The 12,695-nt window shown below is 37.8% G+C and overlaps 1 protein-coding gene across 4 annotated transcripts in view; it reads right to left on the reverse strand.

Annotated features, from left to right (window-relative positions):
• The window catches only part of PDE4D (phosphodiesterase 4D), a 418,379-nt gene that overhangs the window by 116,885 nt on the left and 288,799 nt on the right, over positions 1–12,695 (reverse strand). For all 4 annotated transcript variants that reach the window (XM_059833973.1, XM_059833974.1, XM_059833975.1 and 1 more), the window contains exon 2: positions 6,162–6,353. In XM_059833973.1, coding sequence (XP_059689956.1) covers positions 6,162–6,353 — 192 coding nt within the window. The remainder of the gene's footprint in view (positions 1–6,161; positions 6,354–12,695) is intronic.

The following is a 12,695-nucleotide window of genomic DNA, read 5'->3' on the forward strand; positions in this document are numbered from 1 at the left end:
GTCACCTTCGACTGAAGAGGTTTAGGAATTCAGTCTGCTTTGTTTAGCACAGGAGCAGTAACTTGCCATTTTGTTTCAAACTCCTGTTATTTCCAGAAGAGAAGAAAAAGAACACTTGACACGTTAAAAGTATTTGAAGGGGAAGTGATGTGTTTAGCAACTGAGAGTTATATTTGAAAAAATGATTAGGTTTTAGCATTTGGACATAAACCCAGTAATGATTCTGTATTGTCTGAAAGTAAGATAAAATCAATTTCATTTCATCAGAAAGAATCCTGATTCAAAACCCATATAAAGGCATATTAGAACACCTTAGAATCTCCTGAATTAAAAAGCAGATCAAAAGAAGCCTTCTCAATGTGAAAATATTCTCTTTTTATTTAGAACATAACTGATTTCCTGATCTACAAATGAAGTTAGCGCAACTTATTATTTAAATTTAAGCAAACTGGATACTACTGAGTACTTTGCTTTGGATTCCATTTGTAAAATGTCCCAAGCGACTGGAAAGGACACAGTGGTCTTTTTTCAAAGTGTTTTTGTTTATAACTCAAAAAAAGATTGTCAGTGACTTACTAATTACTTAGCTTCATTTAAGCTGCAACCTGGAGATTTCTTCAATTTACAAGCTCTTAAGAACAAACAAGCAAAACCCAATGAAGCAAAATATTGGCCTATTTTTCCTAAAGCCATGAAAGTACATTTCTTTCCATGGACAAATAAATGTCTCAAGCAATTTAATACATTTTTTCATTAAAGATTGTTCCTAAGCTGAAACATATATAGAAAATGCATCTCAAAAGATTTTTTAAAGCAGGCTGGACTTTGAAGTTTAACTGGCTCTTTTCAGCTAATAATATCTGTGAGGTAGTTATATCATAGATTCTGAGAAAAGAGTCAAATAAATCATAAGGAATTTCAACAGCAGTTTATCTGGAAAGAAAGCCAATTATTTCTAATTTGTTAAACTGAGGTGCAATTACTCTGCTTAGTAACTGTATGTCTTTTCTGCTGTCCTAGAGTCTTGGCCAGAACCTTTCAGGGAAAAGTTTGGTTTTCTCCATAACTTCAGATGCATAATCACAGCATTTTATTAATAAATCCAGGCCTTCCTGTCTCAGAAACAGAAGAATAAGCTGTATCGCTAGTAATGTGGCTTCCTGTTCTGGTTGAGAAAATATATCCTCATTTCATGATTTTATGGGCATATTAAACGCTTGGGTGAACCTTATAACTGTCTAGGTTTGCCATCTTTGTCTGCCATTATTTTAAGTACATTCCCTTTATGAATCTGATCCAGATTGAGTACAATGGAATTCTTTTAAAAGCTGAGCAGCCTGTCGAGAACTGGGAAACGTGTGTGCAAGTTTACCTCAAAAATTCTCTTCCCTGGCAGTGATTCCACGTGCCAGTTAAAGGGATGTTTCAGCCTGTTTGCAGCTTCAGGTCAGGACCAGACCTGTCAGTCACTGACAAATAAGGGAACTCCCTACCTTGGAATATCCTTTTATTTAAGGTAATTTTTGTAGCCAGAATAATTCTGTTATTCTTCATTCTTTGCAAAATTACAGATTATTTTGACTTTATTTTGGAAAAAAATACCCACACAAATTAAAAATCCCACAACTACTTCTCCAGCTATTCAAGAAGGGTATAATTCATCCTGACAAAACAACCCAAATCTCTGTATGTCAGTATCCATGTTTATCGGACTACAGAGGCTGTTTTTGTTCCAAAGTAGTCCACATTTGGTTTTTATTATTCAAAGAGAGGATTTTTTTTTTTTTTTGTAAACGTGGAGCCAAGGTTTACAGATACATTCAAATACAGTCTACAAAGCAGCACATCCTCTAGGAGATGGCAGGATAATACTGTAGTTATAGGGAAAAATGCGGGAGTAAATTGCATCCTCTTAACATTTGTTTTACCAGGGATAGCAGCAGAGGGATGCTACTATCTACAGAAGGTATTGGCAGAATAGCATTAGGCTGGCCAGATCGGGGAATGGGTTTACTGGTGGTCATTTAGCCATTTGGCAGACCATCAGGCAAATGACCCTGCAGTTCCCTACGGTCAGTGTTCCCTGGCTGGGTTCTGGTGCTTATTTGCTCATTTGCTCTGGTGCTGGGTTCTGGTGCTAATTTGCTCATTTGGGCTCTGGTGTTCATTTTAAGATGGAAGCAAGGTTTAATAGAAATCAGCAAATTTTCTGTAATTATACTAATTAGAGCTTATATTGATATTTCACCTGATTGAGGAAACAGTGCTGAGTCTCCATAAAGAAGCCCATAAAACTCCCCACAGCAGCTACGTATTCACTGAGTGAGGTTCATTTGGCTAAGTCCTGGAAAGACCAGGATGTTGCCGCCAAGATGTGTTCTGTGACCTTGTGGAAATTGGAAAAGGGTGAACTTTAGCAATGCTTATTGTCATGTACCTTTTCCTCTAGATACATTCAGAAGACATAGTGGACCGCAGACAGCCGCCTGTACCGAGAGTGTCTTGGTCCTTTGGTCTGGTCTGGTACACTCTGGTCTGCTTCTTCAGGATCACAGGGGACTGACTACACATGCTTTTCTCCCTTTAGAGTGGCAGTTAAAACATGGGCTCTGCCCTAGCTAGAAGACTGTTTATTGGCTTCTTTCTAGCGTTCATGAGAGTGCTAATGATTTCACTGAAGAATCCATTTTTTAACGTGGTTAAAGACTTGTTTTTTGCTAAAACAGATATTCTCTACAAATTCAACCTCATGCTCTGTTAATAAAAGAAGTGATCCCTTAGCAAGAAAGAAATACAAAGTGTTACCACTGCTGCCTCTGTCTGCATTTGCAAGCTCTGAGCAGCAACAGCAGTTCAAACGGGCGAGTATTAAGTATTCAGGCCACCTCAGCAAGACACCCACATTCAGAGCTCGCTGCTTCACTGATGCCTTCAAATGTAAACCTGACAATTCTTCCAGTGCAACACTGATGGCTTCTCTCATCTTTCAGCTGCCTTCTGTTCCTTCTTTTCCTAGTGTTGCAACTGTGCTGTTGGGGACTTTTTCTTTTCAATTTTCCATTTGTTATTCTCCTTCTCCTTAAAATTGTTTTCCTGTCTGTTGTCACAGATCCTGCCTTGTAATTCCTCACATTGGCTCACTGATCCTCACTGGCTTGCTCATGCATTTCTCTTTCTCTTGCACATTCTCATCTCTCTGCTGGAAATCCCATAGCCAGGCTTCACAATGCATCTGTGCTCTTCTTCTATGGACTTTGCATCTTCCTGTCTAAATCACTTCAGTTCATGACCTTGAATGGCTTTTTCTCACCTGCTTATACCATCTCCATGTTCTGCTTTTTTTACTCTCTAGAAACCATGCTATTTCTTCCAAGAGATAATTGAAAAAATATGTTACTGACTCCCAGTCCTTTTTATTTGCCTTTCCTTTCTTACCATACCGCTGCTTTTTCTGCCTCTTTCAGGGCCATAACTGCACCCACATTTGTCCCATTAACCTTCTGTCATCTGAGCAGCCTTGCACTCATCCTGTCTTTTACTCTTTTCCTTAGTTAATCTGGCTCCTCACTTTAAAATATACTTTAGTCTCTGATTTTAAAAAACTTCCCACCTCCCCCTTCTCTGCCCTTTTTTCTGTTACTTTTCATCTCAACTCACTGAATGAAACTCCCTTTGGTTGCTCTGTGAGGTCTACCAGTTCAGGCATAGGGACTCACGTTGTACCTTCTCCTGGGGGTAGTATCTGACTGTATTAATCTCTTGGTTACCATCTTATGCTTCAACTTTAAGTTGTTTGTGGCAGAGCCCATCTTTTCATCTTCAGTTTGCAAAGAATTGAGCATGACTGTGTTCCCTTCCTCAGCTGGAGCTCAGAGCTGCTGCAGCAGCACAAATAATAAATAATGACAGAATGATTAATTCAGTACTTTAGCACTGCCCTCCACTGGCTGTCTTTGATCACAACACTCCATATTTGACTAAAATCTTGAAGTTTTGTTTTTGTTTCATCTGCTACTACTGAAGTGGAATGTATTCTTGTAAGCACACTATTTGAGAGTAATGGAAATGCCAGAAATCTTTATGTTATATTCCTTTCAAATAAAAGATGCATGCCTTTTGCTTTCTATGCTGCTTTACAAAATGAAATACTGAGGTTGGTAACTCAAGTGCTGAAGAATCAGGGGATTCTAGGTTAAACTGTTATGCACAATTAATTCATCTGCCTCACCTGAATGATGTGTTTGTTTTGTAATGTATTTTGCTCATGCTTAAGAAACATGCAATACTTAAAATCAAGCATGTAGATAGATGCAAAAGGGAAATAGGATAATTTAGGAGTAATCTAAAATTTCTGTGATAGTTCCCCTGACAACTCTTCCAGCCTCCACCTCATTTAGGAATGTCCTGAACCAGAGTGTTTTCTCTAATTTAATAATCTTCAGAGGGTTTCCTTTCCATGAGCACATCCAGTTTCTCCTTGAACCCATATATAAAGATCTTTGTGGTATTTTTTCTTTACTTTTTCCCTTGCTATTTTATCTTTTTAAACTTCCCCCTCTTTCATTCCTTGGTTTTCTTTTACTTCATTTCTGTGAAATAACCAAGCTTATTATAATTAGACTTACTGATATATGATTAATATTCTGTGGTTAAAACAACTTGCCTTTTACATTTGCTAATGTGCTCCCATCCTAAACAGTGTCAGGAATATTTATCTTCTTCATACAACAGTTCTTCTGTGACAGGAGACTGTGACAATCTGTCCAGATGTGAGGTCCAACAAATTTTATATGCAGATGTGTTTTAAGAACATTTTGAAAGGAAGAATAGATATAAATATCCAAAGGAAAAGGTGTGCTCAGTGTTTCAGTAATTCACTTTTACCCAATTTACTGCCATGTGCTGAAATACTACCCAGAATTCTAGGAAATGCATAAGTGGATTACGAGTTCAAGGATGGAGCACTAATTGAATCCCTGATTGAAATGACTCATCTAAGCAACACAGTGACTTGGATTGCCCCCCTGAATGTAAAAGTCTTTCCAAATGGTATCCTGGCACAGGTGCCACACTAAAAGCTTGACTCTTGTCCATCTAAAAGAAAGGTTATCTGTCAGAGGAAGATTTGCTGGAAGGGGGTCACTATTTGCAAGTGAAATGCATTTTTCCTTATGACAAGGCAAGATGGATTGGTCTTTTTCTCACTCATTTTGTCTCAACCAAAATTGGTCACACTTTTTCCTTTGTTGTGCGTACTGACTCTGTTATTTTTTAAAGAAGATAGTGATTAGGTTTTGCCTCATTAAAAACTAGCATTTTTATTAATGCTGGATTTTTAATGCTTTAGACTTCGTTGTTCACTAGGAGACTCTTAACAAGCCTGGTCCTTTCCTTTAGTGATTTATAATTGAACTATAAACACCTACTTGAGAGTGAAATTTGGAGCAGATAAGACAAACAAAAACAAAACAAAACAAACAAAAAAAAATTAGTTATTCTTCATTTCTACTACTTATAAGTGACTAGAAGCTAGGACATTTAACATATTTTTAATGTCTTACAAATAAACAGAGATTTGCATCTCACTTCTACTACCCATGCAACCTGGGGTCTTGAAAAGTATGATCCACTAGCAGAAAATACACACATCACAGAAGAATAGTGAGAGAGGATAGAATAATTTTTCAAAGGCCTTTTGTTAAAATTTTGCCACTTAGTTAAAAGGATATTTGAAATAATTTTGAATTTATTAATTTCTGCCAGCTGGTAAATCTTTTCTCTAAAAATCTAAAAATACCTGGTGCAAATAAATGGAATCTTTTTCTTAAGTACATTAAGAAGCAGAAATTGAGTTTGTATTGCTTCTCTTGAAAAGAACTTAATAGCCAGGAAATCAGAGTTCTCCTTAGTGTTTTGATATACCAGTATTGACTGTCTTCATTATTCTGTCAAAGCTAATAAAGTGCATAAACATATCAAGTATACCTTCATGATATCCTTACTGCAGAAACAAGTACAAGCTTCATTAAAGAAATAAACAAACAATTATCCATGTCTTCAGTAGCATAAGTGATTACTGTTTTTCATTTTAAAAATAAATTTCTTGTGGTCTTAAGACAGGTGACAAAACATAGGCTAAAATTATTTTATAATGTACTTACATATCACTGGCAATGGAGGAGTTCCTGGACATGGACTTTGGAGAAAGGTCATAGTCACTGTCTGACCGGTAAAGGAAAGACTCCCTACGTTGACTGTGGACAAAATTTGCCTGAAGAATTAGCCCAGATCCAGGGCTCGTCATGGGATCCAAGGGACTTCGTCCCGATGACGTACCGTTGTCTACATCGAAACTGCAAAAAGAAAGGAGAAGAAGATTTATGCCATTGACATAAGAATTTTGAAAGTAATAAACACTGTTCTGACAAATTTATCACTAGGTAATTACTTCTTGATAATAATGGTGAAATAAAGACCTGGTCAAGTCCACTGCTAAGCCAAAAAGCAAGGCACCCAAGAAATATACTTTAAAATTGCTGATAACCAAAAAGAACAAGTCCGAAGGAAAAGAAATATGGTAGAGAAAGAAAACTCTATTATTAATACAGGAAGCCTTACGCTTGTCTGCACGTAGAATACTCAAGAGCTCTATACCTGAGGAAACATGATGTTTCATTGTTTTCTTCCTCAGGCCCCATCTCTTGTGAACTGGACCCTCATTATCCTGTCTCCCACTGTTAAGGCAGTTGAGGGCTCCTTTGTTACCAGGTACTCAACCCTAATATTTCATTACCACCCAAATATTTCAAGAACTTATTTTGTCTTATCCCAATAAACAAAGTGCTGGGTTGGGATTAAGGCGTATGTGTGCTTGGGCATGTTTGCATGCATTAGAGTTGCTTTTTTACAACCAGATTGAAGAAACGAGTTCTTTGCTCACTGCGAAGCAGCGCGACTTCTGTGGCCATTTGTGTCTTTGAACTACACAGCACTTCTAGCTATTGCATTTGGTATTAAGCGTGGTAAACAGCCTTATTATTTCTAGGAAACATTGCTGTCATGAGAGGCAGAAGTGTGAGGGGAGAGAAAGAAAAAGAAGGAAAGAGAAGATTCTCTTTCACATGGCCTGTGACATTTCCACAAAGAACTTTGAAAATCAGTCCAAAGACCTTGAATAGGAGTCTGCAAACAATTAGAAACTAGCTCAGGGTGGGCAGTGCTGGGAGGACATGCTCATGGCAACCCGTGTTGCTTAGCAGCCCAACAGCTGTGTTTAGTACCATATGGAGTCTTTTTGGAGCATGTGGCTCTGTTTTTAGACTTAATGTGTCGTGGTATGCAATCTCAGAGGTCACAGATGCATGGATCAGCAAGGTTATGTCTCCATCTGATGGGATGGAGCACATTTTATCCAGCCAGAAGTGGAAGATAGCTTTTGTTTCCCTACTTGGTTGTGTCTCTAAAACCAAAGATCAATTTTAGTTCTGCAGCATAGCAGGAAAGGTGTGTGTGAGACCTTGGCTTATAACTACTTGGACGCATTTGCCATACTAATGGGAACTTAAATAATACTGCTAAAGCATTTAGGAATGAGGGATGAATAGACGATCTTTCACATTATTTTTAAAACATGGATAGGTGTTAGCATCATAATATGTCTTTGTAATGAATGCATCTAAAGTATTCATTTTGAAAACAGTGTTCACATGAAGGATACCTACCAGTTTTCAATTACATCTAATGGCAGCGGAAAAGAAAATATTTAGTACATGTCAACTGTTGATTAGACTTTGGCCTGGCGCAGGTGTCACAGGAGGTACATGCTACGTTCTGTACTATCTTGTTTCTTGCTGTTATCTATTATTGACCTGAGGTTGCAGTGAGGTTGCTGCTTTAATGTTTTACTGAAGTGACAGCATTCCCATGGCCTGTTTTCCTTTGTTAAATGAACTAATCAAAGAAACATATATTGCCTATTTTGACAGAGGTGCACATTGTCTGGCAGAGAATGGACCTTGCTTTCATGTTTTATTTCATTGTTTCATTATTACTCTGCACATATTCCTGTAATTGCAAGTTTTCTGCTGCTCTCAGACTATATTATTTATTTTTTGTTCACCTTTCACAGTTTGAATGTAGAAAAGCAAAACTTTTTTTTTTTTAAAAAAAAACCCTATTCAGAAAATGCTATTAAACAAACTTCAAGAGACCTTAGCTATTTAATTCTCTTTTCACTGTAGTTTTCAGAACAATTCTCTGTCAGTAAATGCTAACACATACACTTCCCAAATTTGACTTCTTTTGACTATGCCTGAATACTTTTTTCTGTGTCCTCAGATGTGCTACATGACATTATCAATATCAAGCTAAGAAAGCTTAACCGGTAAGACACTAAATAAGAGTTCTGCCACCAGCCTGCCGGGTGATCTTGTGCAATGCAAAGCTCCTCTTTGCATTTCGTTTTCCCTATCCATTGCATCTTTGGGATCATTGTGAGGTCTGCTCACAAAAAAAAAATGAAAAAAATATTGGAACAGGCAATATGGCATCCATACTACAGTAAAAAATCCTTTGTAGCTTATAATGCCATAACTTAATAACCATATTGCCATTACCACTAGCATGACTACTATTACCCACTAGCAATCAGTTATCTTTTGAGTTTGAATCCCTGAGTATTCCAGGAGCACAAAATACTCACAATGAAGGGTTTGGAACATCTGTGAGCTCACTGTATCCAAATTTCCTAACAGTTCTATTTCATTGCCTAAATAAAATAATTTTTTTCTTTGATCAGCTGCAAGAACACACAGACTCCTAAACAATACACAGTCTGTATGTTTTGTTTTTCTATTGAGGGCAGGAGGGCAGATCTTTCCTGCAATTTTAGGTAAAATGGAAGAGGATTGTTTACTCCGGTGCTCAATAAGACTAACTTCTGCAATGGCAGTATCATTTCAAATATATATGTTTGTCTGAATGCTTTAAAGCAAAAGTTAGAAGTGGGATAGAAATAAATGAAGGTAAATGGAAGTCTGTCTCACGGCAGGAAAATTTTGAATAAGGTGTGACTATTAAATTGATTTTTTTAATAGTGGACTTAATTATTCAACAGATTAAAAGGTATTTTATTGGATTAAAGGAACATATGATTTTGTTTGCAGGTTGGTTTTATATTCTTCACCCACCTTTTGTGGACATGATATGAATATTTTATTACTAGTCTTATTTCTCCCAGTCAGAAACTAAGGCAGGTTTCTATGAATGATTTCACTGTCAGATTATAACATAGTGAGTTTTTAAAATTTAAAAGTCTGTTAGATAAAATTGCAGTTTCTTCGGCTGGGAGGGGCCCTGTGGTTTGCATCACCAGATGTACTACAAGTATTTGCAAGACTTGCACATGGCTGTTGTGACAGGAATTTTATCCTGTGAAACTGTGCTGTGTCCACTAGGTGGGTGTCAAAAGTAGTGAAAGGGATTAAAACGTATCAGCTAGGATTTGGCTCATAATGCTCAACGAAAATGTCTTTTGTGTAAACATGCATCAAGAAAAAAACTGTTCCGTTCTACAATCAAAGGGGCAGTGTGAATACAACACCGGTTTGCCAGAAAAGTATGTTTATATTAAAAAGTTTCTAAAATGCTACAGCAGTGAAGTGGTTGTTTAGCTCTTCCTTACCAAGAGATTTGCTAACACTTTCAGAAACAAAAGCGTGTAGAAATCTAAATGAAAAATGTGTTATTACACTGAAGATCAAATTAATTGTTTCTCTGAATTTCAAGTCTTAACTGCAAGAAATGGTGCTGCTGATCACACTGCATCAAATGAACAGAGAATCAGAACGGGGAACTGAAGACTCACACAAGTTGTTTGTTCTTTCATGCTGTATACACTGAAAAAAATTAAAAGTTTAAGATACAAAATAGGACAGACCCTTTATTTTGTCTGGACAGAAATTCTAGCAAGTCAGATGTGGTTGGTTCATATTTATCTTTCTACTCCTGTTAAGTTTTAAGCCACAGCAAGAGTATGTTGTGAATTAAAAAGTGCACGTTCAGCGACAACCCAAAAGTTATTCTCTCCCTAGCGTGTTCCTCAGCCTCTTTGCACTTTTGGTGGAGAGTAGTCTTTGGAAAGGAAGAAGGAGCATGGAAGTTGTTACCAAGGTCACAGGAACTGTTTTGCTACTGTTTCACAGCCAGAAAGCAGCCATTTAAAGCCAGAATTTTCCACCATTGTTCTGCAGCCAGCTTCGAGCACTTTGCACAACGCATGCAAACTGAAGTTGCTTTTAGTGACAGGAGCATTTGGCACAGCACACATCACAGAATTTTCTATGTATGTTCAAAGAGCTTTGCCGCAACTCCAGAGATGCCAAAGCTATGAAAAGCCAGTGCTAATTCAGCAACTTTTGTGTCTGCATTTTGACAAAATATTTTACGACATTAGCTGATACTGTTTATCCTTACAGCCTGCCTTATTCAGTGTTCAGTGATGAAAAACATGACATGAGATGAAAGTTCAGCCTTTTTCCCTTTTTTGGCTATTTATCATGTTTGCATGTCTTGCCCACCGTGTATCATCCAGGCTTTGTACTTAGATGGGGATAAAGGTGGTGAACTCTCTTGAGCGACCTGTAAACATTTATGGCTGATCTTCCCTGTGGTCGTAATAGGACAAGAAGTAATAACATCACAAGCAACCTTTAGGAAGATTACTAATGATTTGCTTCAGGCAATAATAGGACTCTGTGGCAAGGACAGGAGAGGTTCTGGACCCTGGATCTCAGCAGCACTGCTTCGTTGTTAACGACTGCACAGCTTCTTTTCCCGGTGAAAGAAACCCTCTATGGACTTCTGTTTCAGTCCTTAAATAACTCTCTCCTACTCTCTGCAAGGTTGCTAAAAGAAAAAAAGGGGAAGATCTGTGTACAAAATACAGCTTTTAGTTACGTAAGGAGTAATGGCGTAATAATGAATATGCACAAGAGCTTGTCATTAAGGCTGCATAGAAAATCTTGATGTTGGTCTTCCTTATTACTGAGAGTTTAGCAATTTAATCCTGTAGCTTTTTATTGGGGATTTTTGGTTTGTTCTGTTTTTTTTTAAGAGAAGTCAGCAATAGTAGAAGAGGGAAGTAAATAAATTCCATCCCAAAATGAAGAATTTACTAGACTTTTTAAGAATACAAATTGCACTCTTGATATTTCCCTTTTAAGTCTCTCTCCACCTTCAACGTATCCTATCTTGGAAAGTACGGGGAGGGTGAGAGGTAGGAGACAAATTAATTGATCCTCTAGGGACACCTTATCTTTTAAGGCCATCTTTAAATATTACAGAGGGACAAGCCTGTTCTAGAGGGGCATCCCCATCAAAGGAGTCCACTGTCCTAGTGTCAAGCAATCTCTCCAGCTATCTGTCTGTGCTATGACCTTCTTACGCATCTCAACATCCTTACTTCCCAGAAGTCCTGTCCTGTATTTTCACCTGGAAGCACAATCCCACCATCACACCAAATGGATGCATTTGGCATAGCAGCTGTAATTCACTGAAATTATCACAGAAGAGCTGCCTTGGAGCAACTTCCTTTGGGCAGGGTCTTATTTAGAGCAAAAGCAAGGTAATAAAACTTTATTTACATGTCTAAAGAAAAGGTAAGCTATTTATCACTTGTGCCCTGGGACAGGAGCCAGTCCCTGGAGGAGGCAGCCTGTAGCTACTGGAGAAAGGGAAGGATCAGATGGTCCCTTCAAATGCAGAATCCAAATTTGTTCCTTGGATTGCTTGGGGTGAAAAACGCAGTCAGCCGCCTGAGCTGGTGGGACCCACCGTGGAGGTGGAGGGTTGTTGAGAAAGGCCACAGTGTACCCATCTCTACGATGGTTCGGTTTAAAAGCCCAGGGTAGGGGAAGGCTCACTCCCTGTCAGATGGGGTGTGACAGGCAGAGTGTAGTGTGCTCTTAGACCTTGTGTGCATTAATTACTGTGTATCCTGGAGCTGTGTGTCTCAAATCAAAGCAAGACAGTGTGAAGTTTTGTTCTTAGATGTGATGGATTTATTCTGTATTAGTTATAGGTTATTTTAGTAGGACAGACCATTTCAGTTATTGTGGAAATCACACCCATTGTGACTCAATTCTTCAAAAAATGTGCAGAGACTCCTGAAATACTATGTCATTAGAAAGCACTTTGTGTGAGGTGGACACTGATTCTGTTATATTAATTTTACAGCTCTCAGTCAGAGAGCACAGTGCAAGGAATAAATGAAGACAGAGACAAAAACCTCTTCTTCTGGAACAGACATTATCTGCTAATAAGAACTGAATTTTCATTGATGCATTTCAGGTAGTTAAATCCTGTTTTACCTTACACACTAAATATATTCACTGTATTCACTGAATTCAGCTGTAAATCTGTCCAAAGATTTGCTAATACACCAAATAATTATCATAATTTCGTTGTGAAATATTGATCTTAGACACACTTTACATTCATTAACTAGACTGAACAAGCACTTTAGTTATGTTTTTATGGCTTCTTTTGGGCCTTTTTAGTGTTTCTTAATAAACTAAGCATTAAATTGAGCCGACAGCTGACTTGGGTGTTCCCTTTTTTGCCAGACATAGTTATCTCCAGAGTTTAATAAAGACAAAACTTTAGCATTTTCTTTATCAGAAAGAAACAAGTTGTCA

Source organism: Gavia stellata, chromosome Z, assembly GCF_030936135.1.
Source record: "Gavia stellata isolate bGavSte3 chromosome Z, bGavSte3.hap2, whole genome shotgun sequence".
Classification (NCBI taxonomy): domain Eukaryota; kingdom Metazoa; phylum Chordata; class Aves; order Gaviiformes; family Gaviidae; genus Gavia; species Gavia stellata.